The 19,072-nt window shown below is 41.1% G+C and overlaps 3 protein-coding genes and 1 long non-coding RNA gene across 8 annotated transcripts; 2 read left to right on the top strand and 2 right to left on the bottom strand.

Annotated features, from left to right (window-relative positions):
• The first annotated feature begins 202 nt into the window (after window positions 1–202).
• Window positions 203–1,986, top strand: LOC117781860 (protein disulfide-isomerase A6 homolog). Its single transcript, XM_034618737.1, has 2 exons — window positions 203–372; window positions 466–1,986. The coding sequence occupies exons 1-2, from the start codon at window positions 351–353 to the stop codon at window positions 1,764–1,766; spliced, it is 1,323 nt and encodes a 440-aa protein (XP_034474628.1). The 5' UTR covers window positions 203–350; the 3' UTR covers window positions 1,767–1,986.
• Window positions 1,987–3,985, bottom strand: LOC117781861. 2 transcript variants are annotated; one of them, XM_034618739.1, is made up of 3 exons: window positions 3,867–3,985; window positions 3,414–3,775; window positions 1,987–3,055 (listed from the first exon to the last, which is right to left on the bottom strand). In XM_034618739.1, exons 1-2 carry the CDS (start codon window positions 3,913–3,915, stop codon window positions 3,414–3,416), a joined length of 411 nt encoding a protein of 136 aa, XP_034474630.1. In that variant the 5' UTR covers window positions 3,916–3,985; the 3' UTR covers window positions 1,987–3,055. The 2 variants fall into 2 exon arrangements, with proteins under 2 accessions (XP_034474630.1, XP_034474629.1); XM_034618738.1 differs by having other exon boundaries at window positions 1,987–3,775.
• A 1,588-nt stretch (window positions 3,986–5,573) lies between these two features.
• LOC117781859 (protein chiffon-like) lies at window positions 5,574–15,366 on the top strand. 4 transcript variants are annotated; one of them, XM_034618736.1, is made up of 4 exons: window positions 5,574–6,315; window positions 8,617–8,633; window positions 9,266–14,359; window positions 15,126–15,366. In XM_034618736.1, exons 1-4 carry the CDS (start codon window positions 6,216–6,218, stop codon window positions 15,231–15,233), a joined length of 5,319 nt encoding a protein of 1,772 aa, XP_034474627.1. In that variant the 5' UTR covers window positions 5,574–6,215; the 3' UTR covers window positions 15,234–15,366. The 4 variants fall into 4 exon arrangements, with proteins under 4 accessions (XP_034474627.1, XP_034474626.1, XP_034474623.1 ...); XM_034618735.1 differs by having other exon boundaries at window positions 8,617–13,655; window positions 13,776–14,359; XM_034618732.1 differs by having other exon boundaries at window positions 8,617–14,359.
• A 2,315-nt stretch (window positions 15,367–17,681) lies between these two features.
• LOC117781086 lies at window positions 17,682–18,459 on the bottom strand. Its single transcript, XR_004617146.1, has 3 exons — window positions 18,370–18,459; window positions 18,150–18,310; window positions 17,682–18,083 (listed from the first exon to the last, which is right to left on the bottom strand). It is a non-coding gene; the product is annotated as an uncharacterized LOC117781086 (long non-coding RNA).
• Window positions 18,460–19,072: the final 613 nt, after the last annotated feature.

Raw genomic sequence — 19,072 nt, 5'->3', positions numbered from 1 at the left:
AAAACCATAGGTGGCGTAGTTGATGCGCCACCTCTTGTCTGTTTGCAAAAATTGCTCCACCTACCGGTCGGAGTTCAAAGTGGCCACATGGCTTTCTATTTGATCTGAATATGGGAATGGATTTTTTTCTGGGAACCAGCACTGTGCTGAGTAACACCGTATGAAAACTGTGTTCAATAACACCGTTTTCAAACTGTGTTGAGTAGAGAGAGAGAGTGACGTGTACACGACTTATTGTCGGCTTTTTGCACAATATAAAAACTATACAACTCATTGTTGTTACACACATTGAAAGCGACACGTAAGTCGAGCATAGTGCTAGAAGCTCAAAGTGAAAACCCGAAACAACGATGATGCAGTTATTGTGCGCATGTAAGTAATTACATATGGATACATGTCGTTTTTGTACATATGCATGCATGTATATTTAACCTACCTGTTAACAAAAAATACGCCCATTTACAGCAAGCGTATTGTTGTTAGTGCTGGTTTGTGGCAGCACTAGCGCATTCTACTCACCCTCTGACGCCGTCGTGGAGCTGACGCCATCAAACTTTGATCGCGAGGTTGTCCAGGACGATGCCATCTGGGTTGTGGAGTTCTATGCTCCCTGGTGCGGACACTGCCAGACCTTGGTGCCGGAGTACAAGAAGCTGGCCAAGGCGCTCAAGGGTGTCATCAAGGTGGGCTCGGTTAATGCCGATGAGCACAACGAGCTAAGCGGCAAATACGGTGTACGTGGCTTTCCCACCATCAAAATCTTCGGCGCCAACAAACGCACGCCCACCGATTACAGCGGACAGCGTACCGCCAACGCAATTGCGGAGGCGGCTCTCGCCGAGGCCAAGAAGAAGGTGCAAGCCGCTTTTGGAGGCGGTAGCGGTGGCAGCAGCGGCGGTGGCAGCTCATCAAACTCTCGTGGTGATGTCATCGAGCTGACGGAAGACAACTTTGACAAGTTGGTGTTAAATTCCGATGATATTTGGCTGGTGGAATTCTTTGCACCCTGGTGCGGTCACTGCAAGAATCTGGAGCCCGAGTGGGCCAAGGCCGCTAAGGAGCTCAAGGGCAAGGTCAAACTGGGTGCTCTGGATGCCACCGCACACCAGACTAAAGCAGCCGAATACAATGTACGCGGTTATCCCACAATCAAGTTCTTCCCAGCCGGCTCGAAGCGATCCAGCGATGCTCAGGAATACGATGGCGGTCGCACTGCATCCGACATTATAAGCTGGGCCAGCGACAAGCATGTGGAGAATGTGCCAGCACCAGAGCTCGTGGAGATTACGGATGACTCGAGCTTTGACAGCGCGTGCGAGGGCAAACCATTGTGTGTGGTCTCCGTGCTGCCGCATATTCTGGACTGCAATGCCAAGTGCCGCAACAAGTTCCTGGACACTTTGCGCACCTTGGGCGACAAGTTCAAGCAGAAGCAGTGGGGATGGGCGTGGTCCGAGGGCGGTCAACAGCCAGCTCTCGAGGAGTCTCTGGAAGTGGGAGGCTTTGGTTATCCAGCCATGGCCGTGGTCAACTTTAAGAAAATGAAATTCTCCGTACTGAAGGGATCCTTCTCCAAGGATGGCATCAATGAATTCTTGCGCGACATTTCCTATGGACGCGGACACACTGCGCCCGTGCGTGGCGCCAAAAAGCCAACGATAACAAGCGTCGATGCTTGGGACGGCAAGGATGGCCAGCTACCCACCGAGGAGGACATCGATCTAAGTGACATTGACCTGGACGATGATGTCAAGGACGAGCTGTAAAGATGCCGGCTGACACCGACAACACTTTTTCCCACTAAGACTGCAGTTCAGGCTACTTTTCTACTTATCCAATAAATTAATTCAACCAATTGTCTGCAATCATTTAAACCCAAGTCGCAGGTGCATCTGAATACTATGTATTAGATTTAGTCACTAAACGATATTGCGATAAATCGAGCATGCAAATAAACTACCAATGAACAAGACCAATACACTTTTATTTGGATGGCTTTTATTATTGAGTAATGTGAAAATGCACAACACATATAAAGCGTACTATTAACTAATGTAAAAAGCGATTCCAAATTGTATCAGCTAATAAGTACTAAATGCATTATTTGTAAATTCAGATCTTTGCTTAATCTAAAGGTAAATTTTTTTATAAAAATATGTCAAGATTGGCATAAGTATTGCATAAATTAAGTACGTGGTGTTTCTATAAACAACCTGTGAGCTAAACAATGAAATCGTTGGTGCGGATTCTTCAACGGTGCTAAAAAATAATTATATGAAAATCTACGACCTTAAAACAATTTGACTTGGACTTTAACTGTCAGTGAAAACGTTTTTGAAGCCGCAAAAAGAAAATGAAAACTACCTGCGATGATTGGGGAACAAATAAGACAGACATACATAAACACAGTGAATCAAAAAAGTATGCGCACTAGCGTGTATCGATTTTGTTTTATTTTCCAACGAATGGTAACCAAAACTAGTTAACTACGGAAACTACAAGAAAGTTTTTAAGTTGAAAAATTTATTGTTTAGCATGTTATCATTAGCATATTATTAGTGTTTTTAGTCCGATCCTGATATTGATATTAAAACTCTTTTTAGAACCAGGAATTTCAAAATTTCAGGAAATCAAATGACCAATTGTCCTTAAAACATAGTTTTCGTCCATGCAAGGTTTGTTGGTGAAAACATCTTAGATTTGACCGCACCGAATCGAGGCACCCTAATAGGCACACCTCGAATATTTTACTTTGTTTGATAACTATTAGAGCAATTAACTTGAAGAATATAAAACGATGCAATTTAAATTAGACAAAACTTTGTAATAAATGTAAGCAAAAATTCATAAAAATTTCCTTCAATTTGAATTAAGTCTTAAGTATAGAAACATTTGTTGGTTATGTTAGATTCAAAATATAATAAATTATCTAGTTACATAAAAAATAAAAATTATTGGTGTGTAAATACTTTTTTGATTCACTGTAAATTCACCTCATTCAGGTAGACGGACATATGTGCATATGTATGTGTGTGTGCGTGTACGCATGCGCAGGCTAAGAAAGATTTAAAATAAATTCTTTAAAATGGAGTCTGTTATATGATGTCAATGTTGTAGCATAAAACGACACGAAAATAAACTAATATGAAGCAAAAAACTAAAATAGCGAATACAGACTCTAAATATATAATAATATGAATATTTAAATTTTCAGACAACAGCTGAACTGGTTATTGCTACATACATATGCATGAGTAAATGAGTGTGCAGGTATATAGGTGTGTGTGTGTGTTTGTATGCTTGTATGTGTGTGTGTATACATGAATACTAATGATTTGTATCCTTGTTTTCGTTCTTTCGTTTTAAGTACTTAGTTTATCGGTTTTGGATTTCGTGTAAAATGAGGCAATTACTTAGGCAAGTTGATGATGATGCTTCTGGTCCACCGGATAGTTCTCTATCGATTGTATGGATCGCGATGTGGCCGTCGTGATGGTAGATGACACGTCCATGAAGCGATATTTCTTATCATCGCGACATAACAGCGGATAACACATAACTCCATAGTAAAACACTAGTGAAAGCACAATAATCGTAAAGATTATGGCAATAATGCCAAATGTTGAGAAACCCGACTTGCTATCCAAATATTCCTTGGGCGTTAAAGATGTCGTTGTCGGCGGCGCCGTTGTTGTTGGTCCTCCTCGTGGATATCCGTATCCATATCCATATCCATTACGATGGCTGTTCACAGTGGAAACTAGACAACTGGAGGCTGCGGGCGTAACAAAGACCGATTAAATTAGATCGCATGTCTAATAATACAATATTTTATATGTTTTCATATAAACTGACATCGCTCTTACCTAAAACAAGCACTAAATAAAAAACACAAGATTGGCAAGCGCGCAACATGTTAAATGCAGTGTATACAATTAATAAATACAGGGGCGCAGACGCAGAACCAATCAAAGAACCACAAAGCCACTATATTCCGAATTGTATCGAAGTTCTATTGAACTAGTCCCGAACTAAATCCCTGATTGTAGGTCATTTAGTTCAGTGACTAGCATTTTAATCAGTGATGCCATCTTTTTTTTGGGAAAATAGGACAAAACGACCAAGGAAAACAGGGAAAGAAGGATAAAAAAAATAAAAAATAGGACAGAAAATAGAACATTTTTTATTTGTTTATTTAACAGTTTGAGGGCATCCCTGATTATTTTGAAAATAATATTTTCTCCTCGGCCTTTTCTTTTAAGTCATATGCCGCCACATCTCCAATTTGTTTTGGGTATTTGTCGGGTAATTGATAAAGAAGGCACCAAGGCTTGTTTGTGCTGACGCAATCCGAATCTTCAGAAGATAAAATATACATAAACATATAATTGAAAAATTGTATAATATACACTTTTACTTAATGGTTAATTTAACTTCTCTATTTCAAGGCGGTTTCTTAATTTTGTTTTTACTAATTGAACTTGACTGAACACCCTCTCTACTTCTGCATTTGATTAAGGCAGTACCAATGCGGTCAGAGCAATATTGACTAGTTCCCAAAAAGGGTTATTGTCCGCCGTCTTTTGATATTTTTTTTGCTTCGATCCAAAACTTTTCGTATTTTCAACATTCTGCCATTTTATTTACTAAGTGGATATTGGCATATTGAGAAACTATCTTAAAAAAAAGGCCAGGTTTTCGGATAGAGGATGTTTGAGATTTTTCCCGGCTGGAGCAGTTTAAAATAGGACAAATCTATCCGCAAAAAGGCCAAATCGGCATCACTGATTCTAATATAGTTTGTTCAGTGAATAGATCCTAAGACAGTTCGTTCAGTGAACGAAAAGTGCCGTTGTTTTTCGGGGCAGCGTCCGTCAACCGAGTGTTGCCATTCCAGTAAAAATTTTCGATCTAAATTTATTTTTTTTTTTTTTAACTTAAAAAAATAGATACATTTCCGAAGAAAGGTAATCTGAATTTTTGTACCATTTTACAATTTTTTTTTTGGCTAGAATTTTTAAGAAATTTTTCCAAAATTTTGTTGGAATTTTCTCGATTTTGATTTTTTTTTTTTTTTTTTTTTTTTATAATTTAGTTTTCTAACGTATCTTTCCCGAGGGCTGACGAATTTAACACCTTCATTAAAATCTTTACATTAATTTTGTCAAATTTTCTATTTTACATTTTTATCAAGCTTACTAATTTTTTGCGTTTTTAAGTATTTAATTTTCATCAGTGATAATATCGACAAAATAAGCTGACCATCGATGCCAAAGATACTCGTCTTCTTGTTATCGATGTTTGTGAAGTGCGCAATCGATAAGACCACAGAAGTATCGATAAAAACATTATTTCAAATTTTCTATTTATTAATTTAACATTTTACTTGGCCACCGTTGTCATACAACGTGAAAACTAAACTGAAGGTACAGATTATTTAAATACACATAAAACAAATAAATAAAATGAAGAAATAAAAATAAATCAATCGAGCCAACTGATCTAAATGACCTACAATCAGCGATTTAGTTCGTTCGTTCACTTCACTAGTTAGTTCAATTGAACTTAATCTGAACGATTTACACAGAATTGTGAGTTGTGTTGTGCGAGTTGAACGAACATTGTTGGTGCATTTTATTTTATGGATATTGTTATAAAATCATTGATCAAATATGTAAAAATGTTATAACATTTTCGAGTAAAAGCTGTTCGTAAACAATAGAAATAATGAACGGCCACGCAATTAGCTGAAAAATTTCAAAGCAATAACAACGAAAAGGTGACGCGACGACGACGACGCTCGTTTTCAACCGTTCTGTTCTCATCTTGGCATTGCCAGAAGCAACTTATCAATTCGCCACAAGCAAATACAGTTAAAGAATTGAAAATCAGTCGTGAAATACATACGCGAATCGTGCAGTGTTTGCGACAAAATTGAATGAGAAAAAAGGTACAGTGAAAATTTTCTTGCTTGTCAATTCGATTGTCGGCAGGCTGCAAACAGCAGCACAAAGCGGGTACAAGAAGAAGCACAGGCAGAAAGTGAACAGCAAAGAAACGGAGCAACAACAAACGAAAGAAGGAGAAACGAAATACAAAGTTGCCGTTGTATTTGTATTAGTTGTGTGTGAGCTTGTACGTACGAGTGTATGTGTAGTTTACGAATACAGTCACAATTTTTATAATAACAATCAGTAAATGCTTGTACTGGAAAAATGTCACATTTGCCATTGGATGCGCGGGCCATACTCCAGCACCTAAATGAATTGGGCTATAGAAATATATCCGCCGAACAACTACGTGAATTTCTAAAAGGTAAGACCCACCCCCTACCCCCCGAATAAGCCAACCAAAGGCAGCTCAGTTCCCGCCATTGCATCTTGTGTGCATATACATATATAAATTATGCGCGAGTGTGTGTGTGTGTGCGTTAGTGGTGTGCAATAAGCATTTAAAAGAGTTATTTGTTTTACAGCAAGTTTATTTCTATTTTCGCACTTTTACGAACGATTCGTCACCATTTTTTTTTTCCTTCATGCATAAGTACGAGAAAAGCAAGCAACAATGACGACGACATGTCGAAGGTGTGTGTAAGAAATGAAAAAAACGAGTATTACTCGCAATTTGTAAATAACAGCAGAAATAACGAACAAAAATTGGCCACAGCGCTTTGTTTATGTACTTGAGGTTACACAGATACACATGCATACGTACGTGAATATGTGTGTACGTACATACAAACAGACACATTAAATTGCAGGCGTTTTAGAGCAAAGCAACGCCAAATTACAAATACTCTGCCGCCGCTGGGCTCATGGCAGTGTGTTTATGTGTGTGTGGAAATAACTAATGTGTATGTGTAGCTGCGTGTGGACATGTTTCTGGTTCCACGGCATAGACACACATAAATGCCGAAACTCGTAAAATGTGCATGCTCTCGTCGTATGTACATATGTATGTATGTACATACAACATTTGTTTCGTTAGCTGTCTGGCAGCTCCATCTACAACTTAACACGAATATTATTTTATCTACACACACACATATTACATATTATGCACGTTTGTATCTGTGTGCGCGCGCTTTGAAATTGTGCGTTACGTTGTTGTTGTTTTTGCTTTTGCTCTCTGCGTTTACGCTTTCTTGTTTTATTTTTTTGTTGTCCATCTTTCCACTCCGTTTGAAGCTTTGTTGTTTTTGTTTTCAGTCTGCTGTGGTGAATTTGACAACAAAATTGGTCTCTTTTACTCTGCTGTTCATTATGTAGAAACTTTTTGCGCATTCGTTTACTAAAAAATCTGTAGAGTTGTGCAAATGTGGTAACATCTTAAAATTAAGAGGCAGCTGCTAATATATATACATATATGTATACGTATTCGAATAATGCATGAAATTGAACGTGTGCGCTATATTCTGTTAGCCAAACGGTCGACGACTCGTTAACTCGTGGTTGTTGTTATTGCTGTTGACATGGCTGGTATTCAACCCTGCACACGCATTTTGACATAAATACACACACACACACATGTTCATTTGTGAGTGTATGTTTTGTGCTGCGCATGCAATGTGTCTTCGTAACGGTCAGCAAACCAATGTTTGGATGTATGTACTCACATATACGAACATAAAATGTGGACTCGTTTTCTGTAAAACATTACATTTTCTATTCGCTCAAAAGACAATTCAAAGAATCGTATTTAAATTTATCTGGTTATAATTAAAGTCATATCTGTCTGTCTACAGCTGTTAAGGTGCCCACACACGACAAACATGCGCGCTGAGCATGCTCGGCACGCGGGAATTTTCATTGTGTGAACATCAAATCAAAACACACAAAAAGTCCGTTTGATTTAAACGTCAATGAGATAAAAATTGAGCAAAATATTTATTGAAAACGTAACACGTAGTCTTGTTATTAACGAGCCGCTCGCTGTCTGTGGGCAAAGAAAAACTTCGACGACCCGAGCATGCTCAGCGCACATGTTTGTCGTGTGTGGGCACCTATATTAATATCTGCAGTCGAATTTATCGAACTAATAAACAAAATGAACGAACATAAGCCATTTTGAGCAAGCTGAAAGTATCGATATATTTTGTTTAATTTTCTTTACGTTTCTAATTTTGTATTTTACTGCCTATTTTTTCTACCTATCTTGTTTTTTGGTTTGCTAATTTTGTTGTAGTTTGATGTTTTATTTAAGTGTATCGATATCTTTATTTTTTCTCTAAGCAACGATCTGGCAACCCGCAAAAGACGCCGCTGTTTTTTGTTCCTTTTTTGTTGTGCTAAAAAAAATTATCAAATCGCCGCTTAATTTAATTAATTTATATAAAATAAATCAACGCATTGCACACACATTAAAGCCGTGACAAGAACTAATACGCACACAAAGTAAATAGAAAGACGCCCCAGGGCGATGTATGAATGAACATGTAAAATAGAATAGAAAAGAAAAAGTGTAAATATTGTGGATTAAAAGCTGCTGAAAGAGATGTGAATCTTTTGGTTGGTTGGCTGCTGTGTAGTAGGCTAAGAGGGCAATCAATAATAATGAAACTAATTGTATATGTATTTTTCAATTTGTTTACTTCTAATTCTTGGTCCATCGCAACAGTTTATTTGCGCCTAAAGGTATGCAACCGCAGTCGGATAAGCAAAGTGCTATTAAAAGCAAACTTTCAACAACAACAACAACAAGAGCAACAAATCCTCAACAGCAGCAGCAGCCACAACCAGAGCCATACCAACAGCCACAGTCTCGGTCTCATCAGCGATCTAAAGTAAAGGTCATCAAGAGCAAACGTCCACTTTGCCATTTCAAGTTCTATTTGGACATTTGCGATCATCAGCTGACCAAGCGCATTGAGTCGGAAATCAAAGCGCTTGGAGGCACACTTGAGTTCTTTCTCAACGACAGTATTACACATTTCATAACCGATAAGGACAAGAGTTGTCCAAATCCCATTCCTGTTGCCGTTCCTGCCGCAACTAATCAGAATCAGAATAGTCGCAGTCGTCCTGGAACGCCTTTAACGCCTGCAACCCCGAATACCAGCGCATCTGGAATCAACGAGGATGTCACTGGCGGAATTCAGCGCAAAAGTCGGCAGACACGAGCCGACACGATTCTAAGTCGTGTGCGGGAAGCACAACAGAGTCCATCCATCCCAATCGATTCGAATCCTAGTCAAAAGCATCATCAGCGACACAACAGCAACAGTAACAACAAACAAAACTTGAATGTAACGTACATTGTCTGGCAGACTGAGTACGCATTACGTTTCTTTCAGCGCATACAGACGGAACTACGTCAATATCTACAGGGTGGAGGAGGAGGAGGAGCTGAGGGATCTTTAACTGGAAGCGGAACAAGTGACAGATCAGCCAATATCCAATTGAAGGGCAATTTCATCAAGATCGAGTCAATCAAGCGAAACCATCGACCCTATTATCATTTGATTAAACAACCCGAGGAGTGGCCAAAATTAGATTTGAGCAGTGACGACGGCGCCTTTCGTTTGCAGGCCAAGAAGACGACGACGACGACGGATGTGTTGCAGAGTATGACACGCAAGTCGCTTGGCTCACGAACATCGCAGCGTCAGCTGGATAAGGATCAAGATACGAGTAAGGAACAGGCACAGCGAACAGCACAATTGGTGCCACTGCAGCACGCCGCGTTGCAAGCGTGTAAAAAGCAAGCAGCTTCCATACAAACGCCGGATAGTCCAAGATCACATTGCCGAGATCACATTAAGGAGTCGAGTGACAAGCAGTGTGGTGTTTGTGAGATTTGCAAGATTGAATACGACACATTAACCATACATTTGCAGAGCAAGGATCACGAGCTGTTTGCCAAGAACGCAAACAATTTTTTGGGCTTGGATACACTCATCCAAGTTTCGGCCAGTTTAAGCGGGTTTCTTCAACGGGAAGAGCAGCTGCAAAAGCTGCAAACGGAGAAAACAGAAACGGAAACGGAGCAAAAAGACATTGAGATCTACAGCGATATGGAAGTGGATGAGCTGTTGAGCGATAGCGCTATTGCTCTCACCTTGAAATCGGTTAATCAAACGGATAACAACAACAGCAGTGGCAATAACAATAGCAACAACAATAACAACAACAATAACAGGCAGCGACCATCGCCGGTTTTGCGTGAAAAATCCAAGCGGATCACCAAGGGAAAGCACTCATCAGAAAAGTTCCAGGCAACGCCAAATTCACCAACGAATCCACACGCACAGACACCAACACAAACGCCATCGCCAACGAAGAAAGTGACGAGTCTTGCGGAATTGCAGCGCATGGAGCTATCGGCCAGTAATAATGCCACAACAACCGCTGCCACGCCCACAAATCCGACGCGACGCAAGACAAATAATTCGGTGTTGTCGCCACCGATTCGCGCCATGCTGCCGCCCTCATCTCTGTACAAGGTGGTAGAAGCTAGCGATGCAACAGCGACACCGCCTCGCATGAGACGAGGTGCCACAAATGCCACAATTGATTCACCCTCCTTAATTGTCAAGTTCCAGAAGGTGCGACAATCGGAGCTGCAGCGACTCAACGGTGAGGCAGAGAATTTCATGTTTCCCAGAACAACAACGACGACGACAACAACCACACGCAGCAGCAGTGAGTTGCTTACGGATGTGGATCGCCAGACAACATCTGATGCACGTGGTCATCATAGTATATCCTCGGCCAGCATAGACAGTACCAGCGAACTGGAGGCAGTTGCTTGCTCCACAGCGACAACAGCAGTAATGCCCGGACGTGCCGCGGCTGTGGGAAGGCGTCGCAAGGGAGCGGGAGTGGGAACAGGAACTGGAACGGGAGTGGCACCGTTGCAACTGCTACGTCAATTGTCAACTGGCAGCAGTAGCAGCAATGGCAGCGGCGGTGGCGGGGGTCAGCAGCGCTTTCCAAACGCCCCCATCCAGCCGGAGATGCAATCGCAACTGTTAAAGTCACGCCAAACGATGGCAACGACGACGACAACGGCGACAGCGACAGCCACCCGGAAGAGCAGCCGGATGGCGACAGCCATTGTGACGGCGGCAACGACCAGCAGTCAGCTGCAGTTGCGCCGACAGACGCAGTCCAAACTGGAGGATGGGATGGGGGAGCAAGCAAACACAAATAGAAAGAAGATGACAAAGCAGCTACAACAACAACAACAACAACAGGAACAGCAAATACAAGAGGATGAGCACGAAGACGAGAACGAGGAGGATGATGATGAGGACGATGACGTTTCCAGTTGTTCCTCTGGCAGCGATGAAGACTATGTGGCCAGCACAAAGTTGAGCAAATCCCTGCCAGCAACAACAACAGCAACAAGTCGTGTCGATACACGCGAAGAGCGTGCTGCCAGAAGGCTATCACGTATATCCATCAATCTGAAACGAAATGCTGGCCAAGCAAACACTCTCAAAAAGTCACCAGCAAGGCGTTCCATCAAATACCAAAAACTGACAACACCCAAAGCCAAACAGGAGAAACAACAGACGCAACTGACGGCGACAACAACAACGCCAACAACAACAACAAAGGGAACAAAGGCGACGATGACGAAGATGACAACGACGACGCTGGGAACCGATCTCATGTTTGACTGCAGCAAAAGTCTGAGATTGCAAAAGTTACGCTACGCATTTGAGGAGCTGCCCAATGCGGATCTGTGGCATCATGTGTTCCAGCGCCAGGATGCTGGAGAGGAGCACTATTATAGTTACTATGGCTCAACGCGTTATCGTAAGCTTCCCTACGAGATGGGACCCATTCCCATGGAGCGCACTAAGTCACACAATTGCAAGTTGTGTCCGCAGCAGCAGCAGCAACAACAAAAGGAGCAGGAGCAACACTCGAGCGAATTAAAGTCACAAATTAAACTGGAACAGTCGGATAGCAATCAGACAACAACAACAACAAACACCACTTGCTCCATGTACAAGCACAAAAAGTTGCATCTCCTGCAGCGCTATCAACAGGAGCAGCAGCAGCAACAAAAACGACAGCAACAACAACAACTAAACATTCGCTTGCCAATAGTCAAATGTGATAGCAAGGCCAGCACACCAGAGCTAATGGAACGTGACTTTGTGCCGCTAAGCGAACGCGCTCAATTGCTGGAGGTGGAACGGGCGTGCAGCTCCAGCTCCAGCTGCAGTAATAGTAATAGTAATAGTAATAGCCAAAAGAGCAGTGTCAACTCGCGTAATAAACACTTGGCCAGAGTTGTGGATTTACCGCCACGTAAATCGCCCAGAGAGCATGCATCCACATTGGCATTGGTTAGTTGTATTATACGCCAGCGACAGGATTCACAAAGCAAGACCAATTCGGAGGCAGAGGAACCAACACTTAAACAGCCATTGAAACAGGAGAAGGAACAGCAGGAGGTGGCAACGACACCAACGACAGCAGCTGCATCCGTATCCGTATCAACAACCACAACCACATGTGCTCCTCCAAACAAGATACGTTCGCAAGCGGCGACACCAGTGGAGGAGCTGCGTTTCGCCACCGAGATAAGTGAGACTGTGAAGCGTATGCGACGTGGCCAAAATAAATATGATGCCGTAACCACAACAGTTCCTGCCACGGAGTGCACATCCACGCCAGCTAGATGCCGTCGTCCGACTGCCGCTGCAGCTGCCGCCGCCGCAGCAGCAGCTGTCACTGCAGCCGTTAGTTACTCCCGACGTCTGGAGTTGGCCAGAAGAGAGGTGAACAGCAGCAGCGTGATGCTGGGCAAGCGCAAGCGACGTCAAATGACAATAAAATCGGGCACAGTGCAGTCGGCATCGGGCATGTCCTTGGCGGCAGGAGTACGCAAGCTGCCCAGCAAAAAGGGGATACTCGAGTATGAGATGGAGGACAGTGCACTGAAAGCCTTGGATGCGAGCATGCAATATGTGAACCCCATGTTAATTGCCTGGCAAATTGATAAATATCTTGAGCTGACTAACCGCGATCTGAATGAACTGAGTCTCAATGTGGAGGAAGAGGAACGGGATCAGGATCAGGAACAACATCGGGTGCAACAACAGGTACAGACTCCACCGCCAACGGATTATTGTTTTACCAGCGAATTTGATCTGTGCGATCTGTTGGCCGCCAGTGCTGGCAGTGGCGATGATGATGATGAGTTCCGCTCTTCCCGCTCCGGCTGTCGTCGAAATAGTCGAATGAATCTGTTTAGCAGCTATCAGCGAAAGCGCAAGTGCCTCAAATCGAATCGCACTGGTTGGCCCCGGGTTCAGAGACGTCGTGCCGCAAGAACGCAGAACGATGAGCCCATTAATTTCCGAGAATTGGGTGTTTTCGACAATCTGGAGACAGGAAAACATCAAGGCTTAAAGCAAGAGCCGCTGGAAACAGAGGAAGAGCAAACAACGACGACAACAACAACAACAACTGTCGATAAGGAGATCAACAGAGAACAAGATGACGATGATAATGATGAAGGAGATGGAGGCAAGGCAGCTAATAAAGATGAGGGAACAACACGCCAGGATGCAGTAATGACACCACCAGCCACCGATGTGGAAGAACAAGTCGGCTGCCATGAAAATGATGATGAGTCCGTTGATGAGGCTGCAGTCATTGAAAGTCAAGGCGGCGACGACAACGACGATGATGATGATGATGATGATGAAACAATGGCCGATTCTGTTGATCAACAGCATAATGATGAGGCGGAAATTGAAGCAACTGATGCGGATGTTGAGGAAGATGAGGATGCTGAAGACGACGACGACGAAGATGATAATGATGATGACGATGATGATGATGTGTATGAGGATGCCTACGGTGAGGGACAGGCAACAGCAAATAATCAGTTGACCTCCCAGTTGACTACTGATGAGCCGCCTATTAAAAGGGAGCGCATTAAATACGAGACAATTGCCAAAGGTCCAGTTGACAATGCTCGTAGTCCAGCAAAGGAGCCTTTAATCGCATCCAATGGATACTGCCTGAATGTGACATCGACACCAAACACACGACAACCGCGACAACAACAACATCGTCGGACGCCACAATTAAACGGCAGCTTGGGCAGCTGCATTTCGCCGAGCGAGAAACTAGGTGACAATTCTGACATCTTTACCGTTTCCTCTGATGGCTTGGAGACTGACCTGGATTTGAGCAACACTCAAGCCGGCGACTCCATGGATCATTGTCAGCATCAGCATTTACGTCATCAGACAACGCCGCCCAAGCGCAAGTTTGACATCAGCAAATATGCGCCACCCAACAGTGGTGGTAAGGCAGCCAGTAGTTGTGCCGCCGAAGCGGCAACAGCAGCTGTTAAATCGCTGGCCATATCGCAGTTCCTGAAAAAGGAGGTGCGTGTCCAATGCCGGCGACTGCGAGCGCCATTTCGTCGATTTCGATATCGTCGCTGATCATTAACATCATCATCATATCTTCACTATCAACTTACGAGTATCAGCCATTATCATTAATAAGCCAATGTGTTTAGTTTTAATGTAAAATTGTAAAGTCAATATGCAAAATGTTTATTAAATTATCAATCACACACACACACCCACACCCACACAAGTACATTAAAAATCCCTAGCATATGAAATTGTATTTTGTTTTTCATCCTTTTTTTTTTCTCATCGCGTCATTCTGCTGTAAATTATACATTCTCAATTTTAACACACACACACACATACTTAGCATAATTTGAAATACAACAACAGCAAAATACGTAAAATAAGCTTAGAATAATTATAGTTTAGAACAAATTCCATACCCTTTAATATGCTATAGCCGAGAGTATCTCCAATCATAAAAAAAAGAAAAAAAACAATATCATTCAAATTTAAAGACTTTTTTGCTAAATTAAAAACTTTAAATTCGCTGTTCGTTTCTAAAAAAAAAAAAAAAAATAACAAAAAAATATCAACATATGATGCTCAAGCTAATGTAAGACCACAAATTAAAACCAAAAGCAATTGTAAAAAAAGAATAAACCTAAAATACAAAGAGAACATTAAACATGCAATTAAATATTATATGGTAAATTGCTTTTCATTTTAAAATAAGATTCGCAATATTTTCATTAAATAACGTTTAATATGAATTTCACTTTTTTGAATCCAGACCTCCGCAAACTTATCAAATATGATGAGCGTTTGGCGTCGTACTCGAAGGAGGACTATTTCAGCAGTCTGCATAAACGCGCCACCGTCAGCTCACGCGCTAAATTAGGCGACAGGGATACGGATAAGGAGAATGTGCCGCAGGAACGCCTTTCCGGTGGCAGCAAGGATCGTCCCAGTAGCGACAAAGGATTGGACACCTTGAATTTAGCATGCTTGCTTCAAGATAAACTCTCTATAGATGCAACAAAGAAGCCAAACAAAGAGAGCGATTGTAAGCGTCGCAGTCGCAGCAAGACTCGCAAGCATCCAAAGCATATGACCTGCGGTCCATCCAGTGATGAGTCTGACCCAAACCAGGGCCCAAATGTCGCCACTCACTCGTCCAAAGTGCGCAGATCATCTCGTCCTCGCAGTGCCGGTCGTTTTTCAGCTCTGGGTATGACACTCACTGCTGTGCTTTAAATTCATATCTATAATGATATTCCTTTACTTAACAGCTCAATCCCAGGCCAAGCATAGGCTAAGAAATCCACAAAACGATCCGGTCGCCCTGTACCATTACTATCAGAACGAGTGGGCTCACTTTCGACACCAAATACCTGGCGAGAAAGTGCATGGAGATCAGCGCTGGGGAGTACGACACAAACTCAAGGGCTCCAAGTGATGTGGAGGCCATTCAATCCGTTTAATTAATTTCCTTTTTATTTTTCATTTCACTTCATTTAAAACTTTTGACAAATGTATCAATTAAATCGAATATATAACACAAAATCTTATATGATATGATAATTTGATTAACATTTATACGTAGTATTGTATATTGTCCTTTACAACAGTTGCAGCCAATAACATTTTCATATTCCATTTGACACACATTGTAGGGCTTTGTCAATAAATAATATAATTTGTACAATATAAACATATATATGAAACATGTTTTTTACATTTCGAATGTCTTTTGATTGCTAATTGCTAATGCAACTGAAAGATAATTGTTTTTTTGAGCTTAAGAAATGCTATCGAAAAGCTGATTTAACGCTTTTTCGGATTTATTTTTATTTATCTATAGGTCCTTGGGCCTGTTTTCAATGTCTCCTTTAAACTTACCAGAGAGATATTTTCCAGTTTGACATTAATTTCCAAACATTTTACATCAAAATATCTCTGTTATAGTTATCAAAATTCTTAACTAGACATTGAAATACCGGCCTTTAAGGTTGTATTATATTATTTTAAATAAAATATGTAAAATTTAAATTTGTTGGAAATGTAATTTGTGGCCCTGAAACGGCCCTTTTAGTTTAGGTTGCAATTAAATTTCCAATGAAATTAACTTAGAGCTTGTATACATGGTGGCAGCCTTGGTTCCCTCACTGACAGCGTGCTTGCCCGATTCTTCGGGCAGCAAAACACAGACAGCGGCTTGGATTTCCCGACTGGTGATGGTGGATGAAGGGACTATTATGAAAGGAGACAAATCAATAAGCGATCTCATTTCTCAAATCATTTCTAACTCGGGAATTGTCGATGGATCACACTGAAATTCGCAAGCAGCAGATGAATTGGAATAATTGTTACCTCGAAAATCAAAAATAGTAAATAAATAATAAAATAAATAAGTGTTGCCGTATATAACAAAGTGAAAAATACCACAAATACGAGCACTTTATCTTTGTTAATTTTAGTATTTTTAAAAACGGAAAAAATACCACAAATTTGTTATGTTCATGTTTTATCGTTTGTGCCAGCTCGATGTTTATTGTTATTTGTATTTCCTTAATTATCGGCGCTGTCGATATATTTTGTTATTTATTTAAATAGGCGGCTATCGATAGGTGATATCGTCAAATGCGGCGAGTAGTCTGTGGGGGGAGTGGCAACTCCAGATGTTTTGCTAGACAGAGATAGGTAGCAACTACAAAGCGAGACAGCACATATGCGCTACCCCTTCATGCCCCTCGATGCAATTGAGTCAAATTGGACTCAAACTGCAGCAACGGTGGGATGAATAGGAGAAAAAGGGAATTGGCAAATTTTCATCAAACCACGTTGCTGCAGAGCATGCGGACGAGAGTTGGAGGTTGACAGCGGTCAGGAGCGGTTGCCATTGGGCAGACACACATTTTATTTTTTGAAAGGTTGTCGCGCATTGGGATCCATTCGTCCAAGAGAGTCGCAGCCCGTTGTGACATCGTACGAGTGAGTCAGAACCAATTGCCAGCCACGAGTGTGGCCAAATTCTAAGTTGAAGAGCTGCAAAAAAAAAACGTTCGCTTGTTTCCCTTTGTACCGCCCAAAATAAGTTCGACGCCGCTGTCTTAAGTAATCATTAATATTTTTTGGAAATATAAATGGAGTGTCGTACATAACAAAAAAGTCGAACAAAATTATAAATTAATACTTATATAAAATTAAATAATAATATAATTAAATTAAATAATTAATAAAATTAAAGTAAAGTAAAAATAATAAAAATTTAAAGTAAAATATAAATATTAAAGTAAAATTAAAATTTAAAGTAAAGTAAAGTAAATAAAAATAAAACCTTTAAAAAAATAAGGCACAACAGTGTAGGAACAACACGAAACTATAACGATCTAGAAACACCCAACAAAATACAATTAATATTGTATATTTACATATATAATACATGCCCATAAACAAATATCGCCACTTTACCTATCCAGAGAGCTCTTTAGGTAGGCAAGGTAGTCATTAAGCGATACATATTTACATTTACAGATAATCACACACTAATCACAATACCAACTCACCAGCATGAATACAAATATATATATATACATACAATTCCCGCGGGTCTCCGCATCGTTGTCTTGCCAGCTTACCTATGGCAAGTTTGTTGCGTTTGCGATATCGATGTGTTCCTAGCCTGTTTTGTTTGTTTCTTCCTTGTTGCATTGTTGCCGAATTGTTTAATTGTTTGATACACACATACCTGTAAATAGAAGTTAAGATACGATGTTAATTTTGGAGAAAAATCACGGAAGAATAAGATACTTACCTGATGATAAAAATGTCCGTCTAATTATTGCTGTAGGGGGAGGGATGGCACGATGGCCAACACAGGATGAAGTAGGTCCATTCGGTGGCCAACATGAGGGAGATGACGTTGAGGTGGTCATCTCAGGCAGGGCGGGTACGCCTGGGTCCGGAACCGGGATCCTGTTTGGACGAGAGGTGGATCAGTGTTAGGTTTTGTGAATGTTTGTTTGTTTACTTACCGTTTTGTAGTTTATTGCAGGTTTTGTTGTTTATGCTGTGGATTTCCGTCGTCCTTTGTTGCAGTGTTGTGTAGTTCCGTTCGCCACAGCTGTTTGTGTATCGATGGTGTAGTCGATTGTTCGGACTGCGGGCCAGGGATGGGACTCTACCCAGAGAATCGATGAGCCAGCCGGCGCGGCCCACCAAAAAGAAAAGCAGTTCGTAACAAATTTGAAACAAATTTGGAAGGTATAAACACTAAGCAAATAACCTATAATAACCTATAGAGAAGTCATCCCATACAACTGAAAGTGTCTCAGCTAAAAGCATGACGGGGCGTCCACTGGGTAATTTTTCGGTGGACGCGTCGTTTGAGGGAAATTATTTTTGGTTTCGATTCAGTTGGCTGGCCGAGCTCGTTGCTGGCACAGCAAACGAAACACAAAACATGCGTGCTATGAAATACCCTTTAGCTATAAAAAATAATTGTCTTTAATATTTTATAAAGAAAAACATCGTAAATCTTATAATTATATAAATTGAGATAATAAAAAATATGCGATGTGTTCTTTTTATAATTTTAAATATTTATTTGCCCTTGAAATTTCTTCATTAAAAAATTTATTTGTACAGGGTATTAGAGCTTACATACAAATTTTAAAGGATATCAACTTATAAACAAAGCGATGTTGTCAATTCTCTCAGCAGCCCATACATATGCAC

The sequence above is a fragment of the Drosophila innubila genome (genome assembly GCF_004354385.1).
Source record: "Drosophila innubila isolate TH190305 chromosome 2L unlocalized genomic scaffold, UK_Dinn_1.0 4_B_2L, whole genome shotgun sequence".
In the NCBI taxonomy this organism is placed as follows: domain Eukaryota; kingdom Metazoa; phylum Arthropoda; class Insecta; order Diptera; family Drosophilidae; genus Drosophila; species Drosophila innubila.
Note: the sequence above shows the minus strand (reverse complement) of the source record. Positions and strands in the feature narration are given on the sequence as shown.

Bases quoted from the DNA above. Each gene is read 5' to 3' on its own strand.
- LOC117781860 (XM_034618737.1), top strand. From the start codon at position 351: ATGATGCAGTTATTGTGCGCAT. The intron at 373-465 runs GTAAGTAATTAC...GCCCATTTACAG, and splicing joins GATGCAGTTATTGTGCGCAT to CAAGCGTATTGTTGTTAGTG.
- LOC117781861 (XM_034618738.1), bottom strand. From the start codon at position 3,915: ATGTTGCGCGCTTGCCAATCTTGTGTTTTTTATTTAGTGCTTGTTTTA. The intron at 3,776-3,866 runs GTAAGAGCGATG...TTACGCCCGCAG, and splicing joins TTATTTAGTGCTTGTTTTAG to CCTCCAGTTGTCTAGTTTCC.
- LOC117781859 (XM_034618732.1), top strand. From the start codon at position 8,636: ATGCAACCGCAGTCGGATAAGCAAAGTGCTATTAAAAGCAAACTTTCA. The intron at 14,360-15,125 runs GTGCGTGTCCAA...TTTTGAATCCAG, and splicing joins CGCAGTTCCTGAAAAAGGAG to ACCTCCGCAAACTTATCAAA.